Source organism: Meles meles, chromosome 9 (genome assembly GCF_922984935.1).
Source record: "Meles meles chromosome 9, mMelMel3.1 paternal haplotype, whole genome shotgun sequence".
Taxonomy (NCBI): Eukaryota; Metazoa; Chordata; class Mammalia; order Carnivora; family Mustelidae; genus Meles; species Meles meles.
In genome coordinates, this window is record NC_060074.1 from 51,302,148 (window position 1) to 51,319,852 (window position 17,705).

Below are 17,705 nucleotides of genomic sequence, written 5' to 3' on the forward strand. Positions count from 1 at the left end.
TGTCTTCCTGCCTCCCACCTAACCCTGTCCCTCAGTGCAGCTACCATGGCTGCCCAGGCAAGATACCGCCCACTTCAGCCTCTGTGCGAGTTTGGTTTGATGTGTCAATAAGTTATATTTCACTCAGAGTCTTGTGAATGTAAGTCCTGCTCTACCCCAGAGTGTCCACACAGGCCAGTGGACGGGGCGGTCTTATGTCCATGATGCATGTCTGCATAATCATGCCTTATGCTTACTCAAGTTCTAAAAAGATTCTTTTCAACAATAGACCTTTTCAAGAAAATTGGTGAGCGTTCCCTTATATCCTCTTCTTTGAGGAGTGTCCTCTCTGTATAACCTCAACTCCATTTCAGGGCAGAGGCTCATTTTTTCTTGCCACAGACTGAGCTATGAGACTGAAGGCCTTCAGAGGCTGTTCTTGTGATCATCCATTAAGCAGATATTTGAATATTGCAGGAATGAACAGAAAAATGGTGCTTCTTAAAGACCCAAGTGTTATGGGGACCAAATTCTTTGTTCAATTCTGCTTGACAGTGTCCTTGTTTATAGATGAACGGTCTCTTTTTGCAGCAATATTATTTTCTCCTATTTGAGTGGTCCGTTTCTTTTCTTCCACATTTTCTTGGTTGAGAGTATCAGACGTGCTGGATGTCCTTCACCTTCGTCCCTCACTCTGAAAATGGGCATCTTCTTGGCTGTAGTTAAGCCAAGTGAGTGAGCCAACACTCCCCCCACCATCGTGAGTGCTGCTGTGTCGTGGCTGGCGCCTGCTGAGGAAACAAACTTACCGGCCCAGTGTTTCTTGCCCTGAAAGATTTGACTCGTGTTCTGAACCTGATCAGCTTTTCATCTCCACGGTTCCTCCTCACCTTGCCCCCTTGGTTTTCTTTACTTGTGATCTCTTCTTTCCTTGTGGTCATTTTCAGTGAAATCCAAGGTTGCTCACTTTCAGAGCCTTATGGGAAAAGAAACTATGTAACATGTGGTTTACCCTGTCTCCCTCGGGAAGCCAACGTCACATGACTGTAGTCACACAAGCCACGTGTAGAGGGCCGGCTGTTTATTTGAACTGCCCCTCCAAATGACTTTTATTATTTGGGTAGTTTGGATCAAACCAGCAGTACTGTTTTCTCACCTGGTTTTCCATAATAACAGAACCAAGTTTTGTGGACCTATGATTTTCAAAAGCTTTTGCCTAATGGCCTTTTCTTTGAGCAGGACAGGTGACCTTCCCTTCTTGCCTTACCACTGTCCCCCACTCTTGCCAGCTCTGGCAGAAATGGAGGGAGATGGCACTAAGGAGCTGATGTATGGGTTTTTTAAGGATCATGTGTAGATTATTAATTCCTATTAGAAACAAATACGCATCCCGAATCCTATTATAAATATTAATATTTCCAGAAAACAGCTTGGGGAACACAGGTAGGACTCTGATGGGCCTTGAGCTCCACTCTCTCTGAGAATGGTTTTTGAGCTCCCCTTTCTCTGAGAACCGAGGACCTGAGGAGAATGGTTGTGTGTTGTGACCCAGGTTTCCCTTTAAAAACTTTACAGTTGTCTGAGAAACTGCAGGACACGGAGAATGAAGCCATGTCCAAGATCGTGGAACTGGAAAAGCAGCTCATGCAGAGGAACAAGGAGCTGGATGTTGTTCGGGTAAGTGTGCTGATGACCGCTGCCCCGGATGGGCATTGCGGGAAAGGTGCACTGCACTGGCTTTAGTCCTGGTAGAATGCGGGGTACGTTCATGTCAGAGGATTGCACTCATGCAGCATGTTTATTGGGAGCGTTTCAGAGGGGATACTCAGATGAAAGGTACACACAGTTAGCGTACATATACACATGTGTGTGCAATCAAATGTGGGGGGTTCAGTTCTTATCCCAGATTTTGAGAGTAATAGTATTTTCCCATCTGGATGAGTCAGAGTTGATTCAGTGGATCACCCATTAGCTTGGAGATAAAAACATAGAACAGGTTTAATTCATGCCACTTATTTATTTTTATTAGGACTTGGACTTCTTTGTATTTTCTTTTGCTTTGCTTCTACTTGAAACCAGATTTGGTGGTTGCCGTAGAAATGGTGAAATCAACACAGGCAAGACCTAATGGAATTCACCAAAAAAATTAAAAAAAAAAAAAAAGGCAAAGCAAAACCAAACCATTTTATTATCAGATAATCCCAGCTATTTTATTTGGCCTTAACGTTGTTTTACCTTACATGTCAGGTATTTATAGAGTGCTGTCCGTGTGCTTAGAACTGTCCAGAACATAAAATCACCAAAATGCCTGGAGGGCTTTCAGGCACATGGCTTGCCTTTACACCATTGTTGATGAAATGGCACATTTTATGCGATGCTTATCATGTCTGTGTGTGTTGCTTGATTTTCTGACATGTCCTACAGTTACCTCTAGGAAATTTATTTTTTGGCACGCCATGGAAACAAAGTTGCGGCATATGGACTCAATTCAAGTCAGACTCTCAGATTATTAATAATAGACAGGGTGTGAAGAATGTTTCCCTGCCTGCTGGAGGTTTGTGGTGAGAGATCACATGTACAAGACCCAGCAAGCAAGTTCCATAAAATCCTTACACTGGGACCTTGTTGGGCCCCCAATAAAAGGAACGGGGATGGCCTTTAAATTGAATATTGTAACTTTTTTGTTTTCTGCTAAAAGCCTAGACAGGGCTAAGTAATCAGTAGAGGGAAGCACTGGCCTGTTCTGTTAACTGCATACCAAAGGGAAAACCTTACAAGGATTGCTGTCCTAAGCTTGGTCAGGGGGGGCGTTGTGAAGGCCAGAGAATCCCATTCCAGAACAACCGGCCCCTGGTTATTCGTGAGTAGATTATTCCGTGCTTTGCAGATTTTTAATCCCAGTCTGACTTCTGTCCAAATCTGACTTAGGGCCTTTTGTCTACGGTTAACTGATATGTGTCTCAGAGTTACAAATGAATTTTAAAATAAATAAAAGGAAAACATGCCGCCCCACCCGAATACCCTCAGAGTTTTCCAGAGTCAGCTATAAAATTATTTTTGGGTCATTTCTGCCTCATTCCTCTCCACCTGCAGGGAAAATTAAGTTAGCTGCACTTCTTAATAGAAAGAACTATATTGACAGTAACAATTGCTAGAATATTTTGCATGCATTACCAATGAACAATTGATAATGGGATTTTATAGGATCTGGCTGAATTCTATAGGATTCCTAAAGTATCTTTTCTTTCCTTTCCCTTTTTCTTTTCCTTTTCCCTTTCCTCTCCTCTCCTCTCATCCCCTCTCCTGTCCTCTCCTCTCCTCTCCTTTTTCTTGATCCTCAATTTGCCATTCGGATGGTAATAGGTATGAATGTCATGTGAAGATAAACTGTTGACTGTGGACTCTTTTTGCAGGAAATCTACAAAGATGCAAATACCCAGGTTCACACATTAAGGAAAATGGTCAAAGAAAAAGAAGAAGCCATTCAAAGACAGTCTACCCTGGAAAAAAAGATTCATGAACTGGAGAAACAAGGGACCATTAAAATTCAGAAGAAAGGGGATGGGGACATTGCCATACTGCCAGTCGTGGCTTCTGGCACATTGTCCACGGGGTCAGAAGTGGCAGTGGGTAACTTTGTGGGACCAGTAACGGGGGCCGCCTCCTCGGGACCCCTGCCCCCCCCTCCTCCCCCACTACCTCCATCGTCAGACACGCCTGAAGCAGGTAAGAAGCCTCGGTGGGAGAACTGAGAGTATCGGGATATTTGTATTTCTTCTTTTATCCATCGTCCGTTTATGTCCTTTGTCTGCTTTTGTTGGCTGGTTCTTTATCTGATTTTAAAAACTGACGTTTTGAGATTAAGCTTCTAGAGCTGAAGCTTTCACGTGTGTTGCAGTATATTCTTCATTTGTCAGTGGGATTGTATAGTCTTTGAAAAAAGTTCCCGGGTCCTTTTCAGTGTTTTGTTTTTGGATACTTCATGTGCACGTGACATCTTGCCGGTGAAACCCTTCCCCTGTTTTCAAAGGCAATTTGTTTCTTCTTTTTCGCTAGTGCAAAATGGTCCAGTCACGCCACCCATGCCACCACCGCCTCCTCCCCCTCCCCCTCCCCCACCTCCTCCCCCGCCGCCCCCTCCTCCTCCTCTCCCTGGCCCTGCAGCAGAGACTGTGCCTGCTCCTCCTTTACCACCCCCTCCTCCTCCCTCTGCACCCCCGCTGCCTGGGACATCCTCACCCACGGTGGTTTTCAACTCAGGATTAGCAGGTAAGAGCACGGAATTCAGACCCAGGTACCTGTTAAGAAATACTCACTTGCGTTACCTCCAGAGGCTTTTAAAGCCTCGCTGCAAGTCCAGGTCTCTTGCAAACCCGTATACCTCCTCTTAGTCTGAGAGCAGGGCTGCTAATGTGGCCGGGGCAGGGGAAGCCCTGCACAGAGTCATTTGTCTCTGGGTAGCTGTTGTTCTTCTCTCTCTAGCAGGGAGTTCTGATTTTTGCAGACTTCCTGCCTTCCACTCTCAACACCTAGAAAAGGAAGAAAGACAAGTTCCCTTCTCAGGGATCAGTGCATTTTCATGGATTCATCGACCACTTGTGGGCATCTGTTTGCCAGGGCTCTGACGCACAGTGCTTCTGGTGCTCTTGGCTCTGTTTTTGGAAGGTATTCACAGTGTCATTTCCAAAAGGGGAAAATGGCTCTCTGTGTCATTGCTCGATGTGGGCTTCCAGGCATGTCTTCTGTGCATTTGATGACATCAGAATTCACTCTAGTGCAACTGAAGCTTCAAGAGAAGCATTGCCAACAGCGGGATCTCCGTGCCTTGAAACGCTTCTGAATCGTACCCGCTGCCCTCCTGCTAACCAGGAGAGAATGTGGCATCCCCACCGCATGGGAAATGAAACAGGCATGTGTGGGTTGGGAGGGAGAAAGTGGTTCTAATGCCTTGAAATGGAAGTTCTGATTTTTTGACTCATGGAAGTGACTTCTTACTCTTTTCTAAAATACCACAAGCCATTTTCCCTGTCATGGAGCATTTTCCTGGCATTTTGAATAGCTTTGAGCTTAGTCGGGCCATCTCCATGACATCAGATAATTCTGCTTTCTCCTCCACTTCAGTCCCTTTATGAGGTCTCTTATTTCCAATGAAGAACTACCACTGTGATAGGTGCGGTAGTTCTCAGAGCCTTCTGTCCAATGCCTAATGGCCGTCGTAGCTGTGAGAGATTTCCTGGACTGCCCACCCTATCCCCAGAGTGTCCCATCAGCGGCTCTACTAGCCAATCAGTAGCACTAATTCATCCTAGTAATCGAAGGTCTTTTGGGCCCCAGAAAGCCTCCCAGAGCCGCCTTGTTCCACACCGAGTCTATTGTGTTTCCTTCCACTCCAACTTCCATAAACTTGTCCAGGAAACAAATAAATAATGTTCACGGGGTTGCCTAGGTAACTCAGTCGATTGGGCATCTGCCTTCAGCTCATGATCCCAGGGTCCTGGAATCGAGTCCCACATCAGGCTTCTCCGCGGGGAGCCTGCTTCTCCAGAGAACTCTGCTGTTCCCCCTGCTTGTGCGTGCTCTCTCTCTCTCTGACAAATAAATAAAATCTTAAAAAAAAAAATAGTAATGTTCACAGTAATCCAGTGATTTAGTCCTACTGTTCAAGGTCAGTCCCATCTACTACTTTCTTCTAGAACTTTTATTGCTTCCTAAAGCAAAAGTTGAAGGTGTGCCGTCCTGGAACTGTTGGATTTTAGAATGTGAACCAAGAACCTCTTAACAGGCGCAGGAGTCCCTTCCATGGAAAGGCTGCTGTCAGCCATGGAGTGTGAAGACCTGTAGTTGGCGTGTGCACCTGGCTCACGGACGAGGCTTCCCTCGTAGTGTCCTGAGAGCGCTCACCATGGCCCGTGGCTCCTTCATTGGCTCTTATTGGCACCACTTCCTTTCTCTTCGGCACAACCTCCACGATAGAGCCTCCACTTCCATTCATCCAAGCTCTCACCTGGAACTCAGAACTGCCTTGGTGTGAGCCTGAGGTGTGCAGGTCCAGGGCTCCCTTCAGTAATGGGTCTTGTCCTCTCCGGACTCTTTCCACAACTTAGTTTTAAACACTTGCAGGTTCTCTTGATTACCTCAGCTCTGTGGTGTGGAACTTTCTGTTCAGCTAATGACCATCTGCTGCCCTCAGGGTTGCTACAGTTGGAGGGTGTCCCCTTTGTGTCTTACACCATTTTTAGAGGGCTGTGTGGGACTTAAGAAACTTCTCTTTGGTGCCATAAGTGTCCATTAAACAATGACAAGATGTTCTGTTTTACAAGCTCTAAGGATTATAAGAACGTTACGTAGCACATTATGTGAGATGTGTTGCCAGTGTGCGGGGTAACTTTCTCCCTGGAGTTAAGAGGCCAGACAGATTCAGGATTCCCAGTAGAGGCAAGGGACAGAGCTGAGATGATATGCCACGGGCTCCTGGAGCCCAGAAGCCTGTGACATTGCTAGGCCTTGGACTCTTGGGCAATAGGATGGCCTCTCTCTTCTGTAGGCAATGAGCTGTTGTGTGCGTGGCAGCCAAGACAGGGCACCTGAATGAAGTCCTCTAATTTTATCTAGTGAATTTTTCTTTGCATTTTATAGAGAAAATATACAGCATGGAATGTATATTTGAAGCGTTAGGCTTACTTCCTCACATCTGTGGTAGAGCAGCGTGGCTCTCATTTCCCGTGTCAGTCATGTGTGACAGATGGCCGGGCAGTCCGTAACCTTTGCTGACTCTTTGGGAAAATGTGCAATGTAAGTTCACAATAAGAATTTGCACTTGGCCGATGATTTTTTGTTAAAACATGGCTCGTATCTTACGGAATACATAGCACAGTTCAATATGGCTGTTTCGGACCACGATAATGAAATCATTTTTTCCCCTCTTCTAAGAAGGATTACTTTTTTAAAACAGGATAGTGAGTGAGTCTTCAAGGCAGGCCTGAATGGAAATGAATTTTTGGCTCTGTGCTGCCTTGTGAAATGTGTCCAAGAAGCATGAAATTCTCTGCTAAGAGTGCGTGAACTGCTGAGCAGCTTGACTCTAACCATATCTAATTTTTTTTTTTTTTTGTATTTTCTTGTTCTTTCTGCTTCCACAAAAGATGGGCCAATCAAGCTTTTCTGTAGGTTGCTCCTCACTGAGTGTTGTTTGCCGTGTGTTTCTGTTGGTCACACTGTGCCTTGACATCTTTTCACTCCCATCTTACACTGAACCATCGCATTTGGACCTTGTATGTGCGGGAAGTCTTGCTGTTGGCTGACTGTTGGTCCAGGTTTGGCCACACATTTTAGTAAAAGAGATTAGGGCTCTGGAAGCAGGCAGCCTGGGTTTTATATGACATATTCCTTTCTCCCAGAGAGTAAAAGAGTGTTTTTGGGTTTTTTTCCCCCTTTAGTTTAATAGTCATAGCTGAATCTAAGGCCTCAGCTCTAGAAGGATTTTAGACTTATTCTGGAGGAGAAAGGATAGTTGCTCCACAGAACAAGGACAAGCCGCTAGGTGCTGCTTTTCCAGGCCCTTCCCGCTGGTCTCTGGCTCTCTCTATGGAACACACACCCACCCACACAAAGCCACTCCTTTAGCCTGAATGCTTTGAGCACAGTGTCTATCATGGTCGCCTGTAGGCCCCTTCTGCTATAACCCACTCCCCATTCCCCAGTCAGAGTTAAGACAACTTTCTAAAGATAACTTTTTTTTTTTTTTTTTTGCCTGTGTTCTGATCTCAGGCTTACTCATAATTTTGCTGGTGAGTTCAGAGTAGGGTAGCTGGAGACGGAGTAATTTTCAGTGCATGTCCTGGGACCCCTGGTGTCCATGGATGTATGGTGGAACCAAATGGCACGGACCCGCCAGCTCATATTGTGGGAGTATCCCTGCACAGGTTCTCTCGGCTCCCCCTTCTCCCTCTGTATGCCAGCTTAGAGGAGGGTCTCTTCCTTTGTCCCACAGAGGACACAGGTTTTCCTGGGCAGTGTAGACCAAAATGAAGTGCGGTGAGCCATCCAACACTGGCGGGTGGTGGGACCTACAAGATCATGGTGGTAGAAAGGGCTGGTCTGGCAAAAGCTATGTTTCTGTGTTCCTGCATGCTTTTGTGTGGATTTATCAGATGACATTCCTGCTGTGTCTGTGGCCTTCATAACTCTGGAGGAATGGCAGGCAGCCAGGGAAAAGCCCAGTGTGTGTTGGGTTTATTTTGTTCTGTACTTCCTTCTCCCTCCCTTACTGATGGCAGTACGCTAATGATGGCAAATAGTGGAGCTCTCAAGTAACGTGGTAGCAGCCCAGGACAGACTTAAGAAAAAAAAATATATATGTATGTATGTGTATGTATACGTATTTACACGCACACACGTACATACATGCATATATAGACACACGTGTGTGTGTCGATGGTTTGGGGAGACTTCTTTATGATGTGTAATGAACTCATGGAATTTTTAATGAATTTCCTTTTTTTTTTAAGCTCATTTCCCTGCAGTAAGAGGAGTTGACAGTTCCTCACCTGACCCCTCAAAGACAGATATCCCTTCTTCTCCGTTAAGAGGTTTTCTGTGTTTTTCATGGGTTCATGGATGCCTTCTAGTCACATGTAGCTGACTCCTGGGGAGAACTTGCTCTTTAAAGAAACAGGGAAGGGACCGTGGCCATTCTCAAAAAGCAATACTAATCCTGATTTCTGAGTACCCCTTCTGTCATCTTAAATCTTTTCTATTTTGAGCTGTTCGTGGCCCTTGACCTGGTTGAAATAGCTCAGTGTCAATATAATCCCCATTGTCAAAATGGTCCATGAGAATGTGTTGCTGCAACAGAAAGCCAGCCTTCTTGATGTTACATTCCTGGTGGTGTAGACAGCTACTGCCTGCAGTCTCTGATAGTCTTTAAAGATTGGTTTGGAAATAGGAGCTCTAGAACCAAGAATATGGGATTTCACAGTCTGACTCACACTCACTAGTGTCCCAGAGCATGTGTTCTCCCTGCTGTCTAATAACATTATTAATCATTTTTCTCCCCAGTACTTTGTCTTAAGCGTTGTCCTAACATTGTCGAGTGTACCGCAGTAATCCATTTGTCTAATTAAAAAAAAAAAAAAAAATCAACCCCTGGCTGTTAGACAACTTGACCATGAATCATGTCGCATTGGTCAACCAAATGATGCCCTCAAATTGCTCTAGCCAAAGCCGGGCGTGGTGTTTTCTGTGCTTATAAACCCTTGGGCGCCTCTTGCCTGTGTTCCTCCAGTGTTAAAGTGTCATCTGCAAGGACTGTTCCCCGATTGTCCTTGAGGATCGTGGGGTTTTGGTGGAGTCTTAATTTCAACCTCTCTGACTTCTGTAGCTGTGAAAATAAAGAAGCCAATCAAGACGAAATTCAGAATGCCAGTTTTTAACTGGGTTGCCCTGAAGCCAAATCAGATCAATGGCACGGTCTTCAATGAGATTGATGACGAGCGGATTCTGGAGGTATCTTTCTCGTGGATTAGGGACAGGGAGGGCTCTCTGGGCAGCAAAGCTGAAATGGGTGCCCTGCTAACCTGGAAGGTTTGGTGATACAATGTTAGTGTTTTAAATGCCCTGATGTAAAGAAGACAAGGATTTTTATATTAGAGAATGAAATTGGACACTGTTTCACAAGATGGTTTCAAAACTACATTTAAGAAGTTATGTTACTATGGAGTGGTTGTGATTCTCTTCAGTGAATGCCACAAAATATCTATCTGACATGAGCCCTGCCCTTCATTTCTAAAAGGGCATAAAAAACCCTTTATTGAACTCTCAGTGAATAAGAACTCAGTAATCACACAGTCTGGTTTGATAGATAGTTCTAGTCTGTGGTGGCCGGTCCTGCAAGGTAACTGGTGAAGAGCCGTTGAGTTGGCCAGATGGGATCAGTTCTCTAGCTGAGACATTCATAGCTGTATGTGTGGCCTAAGTCGTGTCGTAGCACAAACAGGAAAATAGAGTAAACCATGATCAAAGGCAATATTGAGGAGAAAACGTCAGTTCTTTGATGCTTAAAAAATTGTCAGAATGGGGCACCTGGGTGGCTCAGTGGGTTACCTCTGCCTTCAGCTCAGGTCATGATCTCGGGGCCCAGGGATCGAGCTCCGCATTGGGCTCTCTGCTCAGCAGGGAGCCTGCTTTCCCTTCATGTCTCTGCTTGCCTCTCTGCCTACTTGTGATCTCTGTCTGTCAAATAAATAAATAAAATCTTAAAAAAAAAAAAAAAAGAAATTGTCAGAATGGTTTCCTACTTAATTTTTAAGTGTAATCCGGTTTGCCTATTTCATTCCTCTCTACTCCAGGATTTAAATGTGGATGAATTTGAAGAAATATTTAAGACGAAAGCCCAAGGTCCTGCCATTGATCTGTCTTCAAGCAAACAGAAGATAACACAGAAGGGATCCAACAAAGTGACATTACTAGAAGCAAATAGGGCCAAAAATCTTGCCATAACTTTAAGGAAAGCTGGAAAGACCGCCGATGAGATATGTAAAGCTATACATGTGTAAGTTCAGGACATTCTGGAACATTCAACCTAGTGAATTTAGGGTAAAAATAAAAATAAGGAAGTTATGATTTGTAGATAACAGAAATATCTCAACAGTAGGGCAAGATGGAACAATTCTTGATGTCCACCTACCAAAGTTTTCCCTTGTTATGTATGTGTGATTTCAGAGTTGAATGGAATGCTAGCACTAAGGAGGCAGGCCAGAAATCACCCTTGGGAGTGCTGTACTTGAGTGAAAACTATTTTAGAAGAGTAACAACTGGATTGTGACGTCATTTTTTAACTTCATTAACATTGTTAACTGGGTTTGCTTTCCAGCAACTCATACCTATGAGGAGTGGAGAATTACGGATGCTAAGAAAAAGGAGAGACTGTCTGTTTGCTCTGGAGTATCTGAATTTTCTCTTGATTTGTTGAATGCAAATTTGATGGTATTTGTGGAATGATACAATTCAATGCCAGATGCAAATGTGATACAGATGCATATTTTAATTCATTACAATAGGAATGTGATTCCTGTTTCTCTTAGTAGCTTTTGGGAAATTTTAACGTTCAGTTCTTTTCTTATCCTGAACTGCAGAGAAGCATTTGTTTTATTTACTTTTCTATGAGAGGAATCTTTCTGCCCTTCTTGTGGCCATGATGACTTTCAAATATGACAAGGAACAAATATTTTAGGTGTGTTAGGAATGAATCCATTTTAAACTGGTAAATTTAAATGTTATAAATTTTGGTAAAAGATTCTTAGGGGACTATATGACCCTCAGAAATCATTTGTTCCAATTTTGTGTCCTCAGTCGGGATCAAAATCTAATAGTCCAGTGTATCCTATATTCTGTTCTGATGTCTGATGTTCAAACATAATAGGCATTCTGGATTTTAATCTATATATGCTATATTCATCTTGATGATTAGATGTAATTGTTATTTTTGCTGGACAAAGATTGTCCACAGAAGATAACAGAGATTGTAGCAAATATTCTGTTCAAATTGAGCATATAGCCAAAAAAAGACCCGATACTCCTTCAAGGGATGTATTCATTTAAGCCAAAACATCCATTTAGTACAGGCATTTGGATACATTTATTTTCTAATGTAGAGAAAATAGCCCAGGCTGTTGGTTTAATTGAAAAATATTAGAGTTTACCAGCTAGTCTGCAATTGTGCGTGTAATATCAGTGTCGCTAATTAGCAGTACTTCATATGCCTTAAGAACCGTGTCCTTGAACCCCTTAACCATCAGTTGCTTCAGCCTTTCTTTATGTTCTTCCTGTCATTTACTGTTGATTTCTGGAGACTTAGAACTGTAGTACTAGGTTAAAATCCATATATGGCTGTTGTGATAAGGTCTGGGTTCTCAGAAAGGACCACCGAAGCTGCTCGTTGGGTGGTCAGGAGCCAGTACCAGGTGGTATCTTCACCGTTTAGCTGTAGACATCATCAGTTCATTGTGTTGGTGGTTGATGAGCAGACCAAATGGTGGTGTGGTTGAATGGGTAGGAGGTTTTCTAACACTGACATGTCCACATCTATCTTCAGATTTGACTTGAAGACGTTGCCTGTAGACTTCGTAGAGTGTTTGATGAGGTTCTTGCCAACTGAGAACGAGGTGAAAGTGTTTCGGCTCTATGAGCGGGAAAGGAAGCCCCTGGAGAACTTGTCAGATGAAGACCGGTTCATGATGCAGTTCAGTAAAATTGAGAGACTCATGCAGAAGATGACCATCATGGCCTTCATTGGGAACTTTGCGGAAAGCATTCAGATGCTGACTCCTGTGAGTGGACCAGCTCTGGTGGGGGAGAGGGTCCAAAGAGATATAGAATCATTTTTTTCTTTTTTAGTCTCTTCTAGAATTGTACTTCACACCCTGGGCTGTGAAGACTCCTTCCCAGAACTTTCTAGATTGCATTTTTATTTTGGCCTTTTTTTTTTTTTTTCACATTGTATATGCCAACTGAATGTGAAAATGGTGAATTTCCATTTTCCATATTGCTATACTCCTCCATAGAATGCCATTCACTGTGTGTATGGATGCCCTCTGGGTTTCCACTTCAATACATGGGACTAGGAAAATCATTTTCTCAAACTTGTTCCCCTCCCGAAGACACCAGTCCTCTGACTAACTGGGTTGGCAAAACTGAAAATGTTACTTTCATTTTTAAAAATGATCCTGTATCTTTAATGAACAGACTCATTGGCTTCAATTGGGAGCATTATAAATTTACCATAGGAGTCTTTTTCCCTTGGCAGTGTGTTATAATACACCATGGTGATGGAAAAATAGTAGCCAACCATCTCTTGTTTCATTGTGTTAATCTGATACAGACTTATGAATGTCATAAACATAAATATCATAAATAGTTCTTTCCCAGTTCTGTTTCTAAATATACTTTTGTTAATTACTGATTACAGTAGCATGTCTGTTCACAACATGTTCTCAGGACTTCTGGAGGGTGATCATATTCCTTTGCTCTTTTGTTTTCATTCCTGGACAGCTCCGTTGATTTAAAAATGCATTGTCTTACATGGTCGAGGTAGTGGGCAGGGGATTGAGTTCTGCTAGAAAATGCTGTTGACTCCAAGCTCCGAGTCCCATCAGTCACAGATTTTGTGATGAGCAAGTTCTGACATTTCTTCTCATTTCAAATACTTCGAGAGAAGAGCTTGCATGTGAAGATACGGTTGCCTAAGACCCTAGCAGGACACCATAAATTTGTTACATTGAGGAAAAATAGAATCTCAACATTAAAGCTTTAATCTAAATGCAGGTGTGTTTCTTCTGTGTTAAATTTTAGTTTCTAATTAGAGTTTCTTATTTTTAACATGTCTCTTTTTTTCTCTCCCCTCCCCGTCCTTCCTTTGAATGGAATCTAGCAACTGCACTCAATTATAGCAGCATCTGTTTCTATAAAGTCGTCCCAAAAACTCAAGAAAATTCTGGAGGCAAGTGAAGTTTTCCTCATATACATGTAGGGAAGAGCTGACTTGTCGCTGAATTCCGTGGCCTGGGATGCTCTACTGATGGGCCTCTCTCTCTCTCTTTTTTTGCAGATCATCTTGGCCCTTGGAAACTATATGAATAGCAGTAAACGAGGAGCAGTTTATGGATTTAAACTTCAGAGTTTAGATCTGGTGAGTGAACTAAAAGAAATACAAGAGTTCTACAAAGGGCAAAACAGTTGGCAGAGACCAAGTCCCAGAGTCTGCTCTGGGAAATGAGGGTAGGATATTTTGATGAAGGTTGTGGGCTAGTTGGAGGATCATTTGGTATAACTTTTCTGGAACATCATTCAGCAGTGAGCACTTAGAACCTTAAAAATCCTCATGCCTTGACCCTGTGTTTCCATGTCTAGGACTCTCTCCTCAGGAATCTGAATTATGAATGCTTTATTTATTTTATAATTGCAGATAATAAGCAACAATATGAAGATCTAACAGTTTGGGAAATTATTAACTATAATAATAGTTAATATCGTAAACTGTTCTTTAACTCTTAGAATGTTTGTGAAGAATTTTCAGAGGAATGGATAATTTTGTGTCTGGAAAAGGGTGTAAATTGCGTGGACTGATTGAGTTCACCCAAGTAAAATATGTAGGAAAAAACTGAATGGAAGTAGGTTAAGATATTAACAGAGAGGTTGGACAGAAATAGGGATTTTTTTTTTCAAAGTGCTTCTTTTTACTTTTCTGTATTTTCTCTCTCTCTATATATATTTTTTCTAAACGTGTATATATTCTAAATACATATTTGTCATTCATATATATATATATATATATATAAAATATTGTTTTTCTGGATGGAAAAGAGTGTGCAGCTTTTCAGTCATCTGGTTTAGACGGGCAGGTCTGGAGAAAATCCTCCGTGGAATCCTCTCCCCCAAGGCTGTGCAGGGCTAACATGGCTTCCACATGAGGAGGTTGGGCAGTGGGCTGAGTCCCGAGCCCTGGGGAGACATGGCTGTTTGGTAGGGAGTGTCCAGCTGAGTCCCAGTTCTAGCCCAAGAGGGGCACGTGTGGCAAGCCCAGCTGCTGTGTGTCATGGACGCTGGGGAAGGAGAACGAGCTGCGCTAGAATCGTGTGAACTGCGCTGTGGGAGTCCTGCCTTGTGGGCAGTACCTGCACGCCCGCCGGTTCATGCTCACTCCTCGGCTCCTTCACTCTGGAAAGCCCTCAAACTGGGGGCTTCCCACCTTTTAGCCAGAGGAGGTAGTGTGGCAGATGTGCGGTGGGGTGGTTTCAGGGGAATGGAGATGTGTGCTGGAATCGTCCCCGACACCGAACATACCCCGGGAGAGAAGTCCTGGGGTCTCCTTTACAAGTCAGTGGGCTGGTTTAGCGAAGAACATGTCCAGGCTTGACCCTCCCATGGTGGGATTTTTGGGTCCACTTTGGGGGTGCTGTACTCTGAGTAGAAGGGGCAAGCTCCCCATCCTCGTTCACTCTAACCCATATTCCTTTTGTTTTCAGCTCTTAGATACAAAGTCGACAGACCGAAAGCAAACACTGTTGCACTACATTTCAAATGTGGTAAAAGAGAAATATCACCAAGTGTCCCTGTTTTATAACGAGCTTCACTATGTGGAGAAAGCTGCCGCAGGTACTTGGCTTTGGCTCTTCCTGCTACCCTTGGGGATCAGGTGCCTTTAATCACAGGTCCCGGGGGAGCCATCCTCTGCTTGACCGGTCTTCGGAACCCCTTTGAAAGGCAAAGCGAAAGTCTGAAGCTCTTGGCCAAGGTGCGTAGGCTGTGGTGTTGCCCACACCTGGGAGCCATAGCAACTAGGGACACAAGGGAGACCTCTCTGCGTCCTCTGTACAGAGTCGGGGCTCTGGACCTTGGGCCACTCACCTCTTCCTTTCAGTGTCCTTCTTAGTCTTGCTGTTGTTGAAAAAAGAGAGTGAAGATCTGAAAGTCACCCCCGAAGAAACACTTGAGTTTGATTTTGTGCTGTCCCACTTGCTCAGGTGTGGTAGTTCCCCGCATTGGTGCCTTCAGCATGAGCACAAGCTAAATTACTAGTACTTTGGGCTGTTACTTTGCCATAGCATTTTCTCATTTAAATCATCAAGTGATTCTGGGGTAGCTGGGCTATAAGGGGTACGTAATGGTATCCCCGAGTTACAGGTGAGAAAACTGACATTTTCAGAGGTTCCATAGCTTGCCCGAGGTCACAAGGGGAGAACATGATAGAAACAGGACTAGAGCCCATATCTTCTCACTTGGTGTAGTGTCTAATGTAGCGTGTCCTCTCCAGAGACCATTCAGCTAGAAAAAGGAACCGGACGCACGTTGACCCCAGAGTTGGTTAAGTACTGGAATTCTCACATTAGGATCTCGAACCCTGAGCAGCCAAGGTGTTTATTATAAATTCACATTCCCGGGGCCTACTTCAGGCTTAGCGAATCAAATCTTTGTGGGCAAGGCTTCCTCTGACTTCCTCAAGGTAAACGGCTGCTCCGTTTGTGTTGTTACCACAGAACATGCCGCCACACCACTCTCGCACACAAGATTTCTCAGATTTTATTGTAACAGTTTGCATGTCCATTGCAACCTGTGCATTTATGAATATAATCGAGTTTTCATTAGCAAATTGCTGGGAGGCAGAGGTAAATGAGCCAGGGAATGAAAGACATGATTCGGTGCTAACTGGGGACAGATGCCCAGGGAGTCCTAGTGGAGGCGCCCAGGCAGGAGGGACAGTGGCAGGCGGGACTGATGTTTTGACCCTGAAGGGCTGTGAGGTGCAGGCTGAGAGGACCCGCTGAGGGCTCAGGAGGCAGTGATTTTCCTCCTTCCAGGTTTCTCTTTGCCTAAATTAGGGATTCTTTAGCATCACAATTAGCAACACTCTGTCAGCCAAAATTTTTGTTTTGGCCGCTTTGTTTGGCCCAACTGCGATTCCCCAGAAGCACTGGAAAAAATCAGTCAGGGAAGGTGGAGAGACGGAGGTTCTCTGGCTGAGTTGTTCTCTGGCTGCTAGGTAAACTGACATGGAATCTTTATACCCTCACTCCTTTGCCAACCCAGTGAGCCTTTCGGAGACCCTGCCGTGTACTGGGCACTGTCCTAAGCACTGAGGAGTCAAGGTTGAGTAAGACTGTGAGTCTAGCAAGGGAAAAACCTGACTGCCTCATGGAATTCATCCACTTGCAGAGCTGAGTTGGGCTGCAGGGGGTCAGAGGGAGGGCCCAGAAGGTACCAGGAAGGTACCTGCTCCGGGAGGGTGGCCACACAGCAGATGGAAAGGATGGTGCTGAGAAACCCTTCTGAAGCAGGGAAGGCTTCTTTGAGGAAAAGAGGCTGTCCAGGATTGTTTGGTTTCTGGTGGGCAATGGTACTCAACTTGGACATCTCAATGCTGCCCCCTGCTGGAAAGCCACAGGAATGTAAATGAGGTCAGAGTGTAGGATGATCTGATCTTGGGCGGCCACACAGTTAAGGAGTCTACAGACCAATAGGTTCTCCTCTCCCGTAAGAGAAATGGGATAGCTGGGTATAGTCCCAGGATGTGGAGTCCGTGGTTGCTCTCTGAACTCCATTTTGGCCACCTTCTAGCTGTACGATGTAGGGCAGGCCACGTAACCTGTTTATGCTGTTTGTTGTTGTTGTTGGCAAATCGAGCTAATAGTGCAAATGAATTAGTGCATATATGGAAGCTAATGCAGTGCAGGGTAGCGAGCACTAGTAAGTTATTCATATGGTAAGGTCTCTGCTCCGAAAGGTCTAGTGACCCTAGGAATCCACTGAGAACTGGGCATACCAGCCAGACTCACTGTGGTTTTGACACTTACCGGGACATTGCTGTCTCTGCTTCAGTGTCCCTCGAGAATGTTTTACTGGACGTCAAGGAGCTCCAGAGGGGCATGGACTTAACCAAGAGGGAGTACACCATGCACGACCACAACACGCTGCTGAAGGAGTTCATCCTCAACAATGAGGGGAAGCTGAAGAAGCTGCAGGATGACGCCAAGATTGCACAGGTAAGTAGCTGTGCCCTGGACACACACAGGGACGTGTTTGGATCCCTTAAACCTACTTGGGTGCTGGCCTGGCTCTGGGCGGGCATTACCCTCCGTCTGCTGAGGGTGGATTTCTTCTTTAGCTAATGACTCCCTTGGGTGAGCTCTTTCTGAATATTGTCCCTGTTCTGTTCACTGTCCTCTTCTGATTTG

General features: G+C 44.5%; 1 protein-coding gene across 11 annotated transcripts in view; it reads left to right on the forward strand.

Annotated features, from left to right (window-relative positions):
• FMNL2 (formin like 2) overlaps window positions 1-17,705 on the forward strand; it is a 316,452-nt gene that overhangs the window by 287,061 nt on the left and 11,686 nt on the right. For 5 of the 11 annotated variants that reach the window (XM_046019160.1, XM_046019156.1, XM_046019157.1 and 2 more), the window contains 11 exons: window positions 1,555-1,656; window positions 3,393-3,705; window positions 4,036-4,248; window positions 7,122-7,142; window positions 9,359-9,483; window positions 10,326-10,528; window positions 12,071-12,305; window positions 13,406-13,474; window positions 13,583-13,663; window positions 15,000-15,129; window positions 17,350-17,513. In XM_046019160.1, coding sequence (XP_045875116.1) covers window positions 1,555-1,656; window positions 3,393-3,705; window positions 4,036-4,248; window positions 7,122-7,142; window positions 9,359-9,483; window positions 10,326-10,528; window positions 12,071-12,305; window positions 13,406-13,474; window positions 13,583-13,663; window positions 15,000-15,129; window positions 17,350-17,513 — 1,656 coding nt within the window. The remainder of the gene's footprint in view (window positions 1-1,554; window positions 1,657-3,392; window positions 3,706-4,035; window positions 4,249-7,121; window positions 7,143-9,358; window positions 9,484-10,325; window positions 10,529-12,070; window positions 12,306-13,405; window positions 13,475-13,582; window positions 13,664-14,999; window positions 15,130-17,349; window positions 17,514-17,705) is intronic. The other 6 variants (XM_046019163.1, XM_046019161.1, XM_046019162.1 and 3 more) reach the window with 2 other exon arrangements.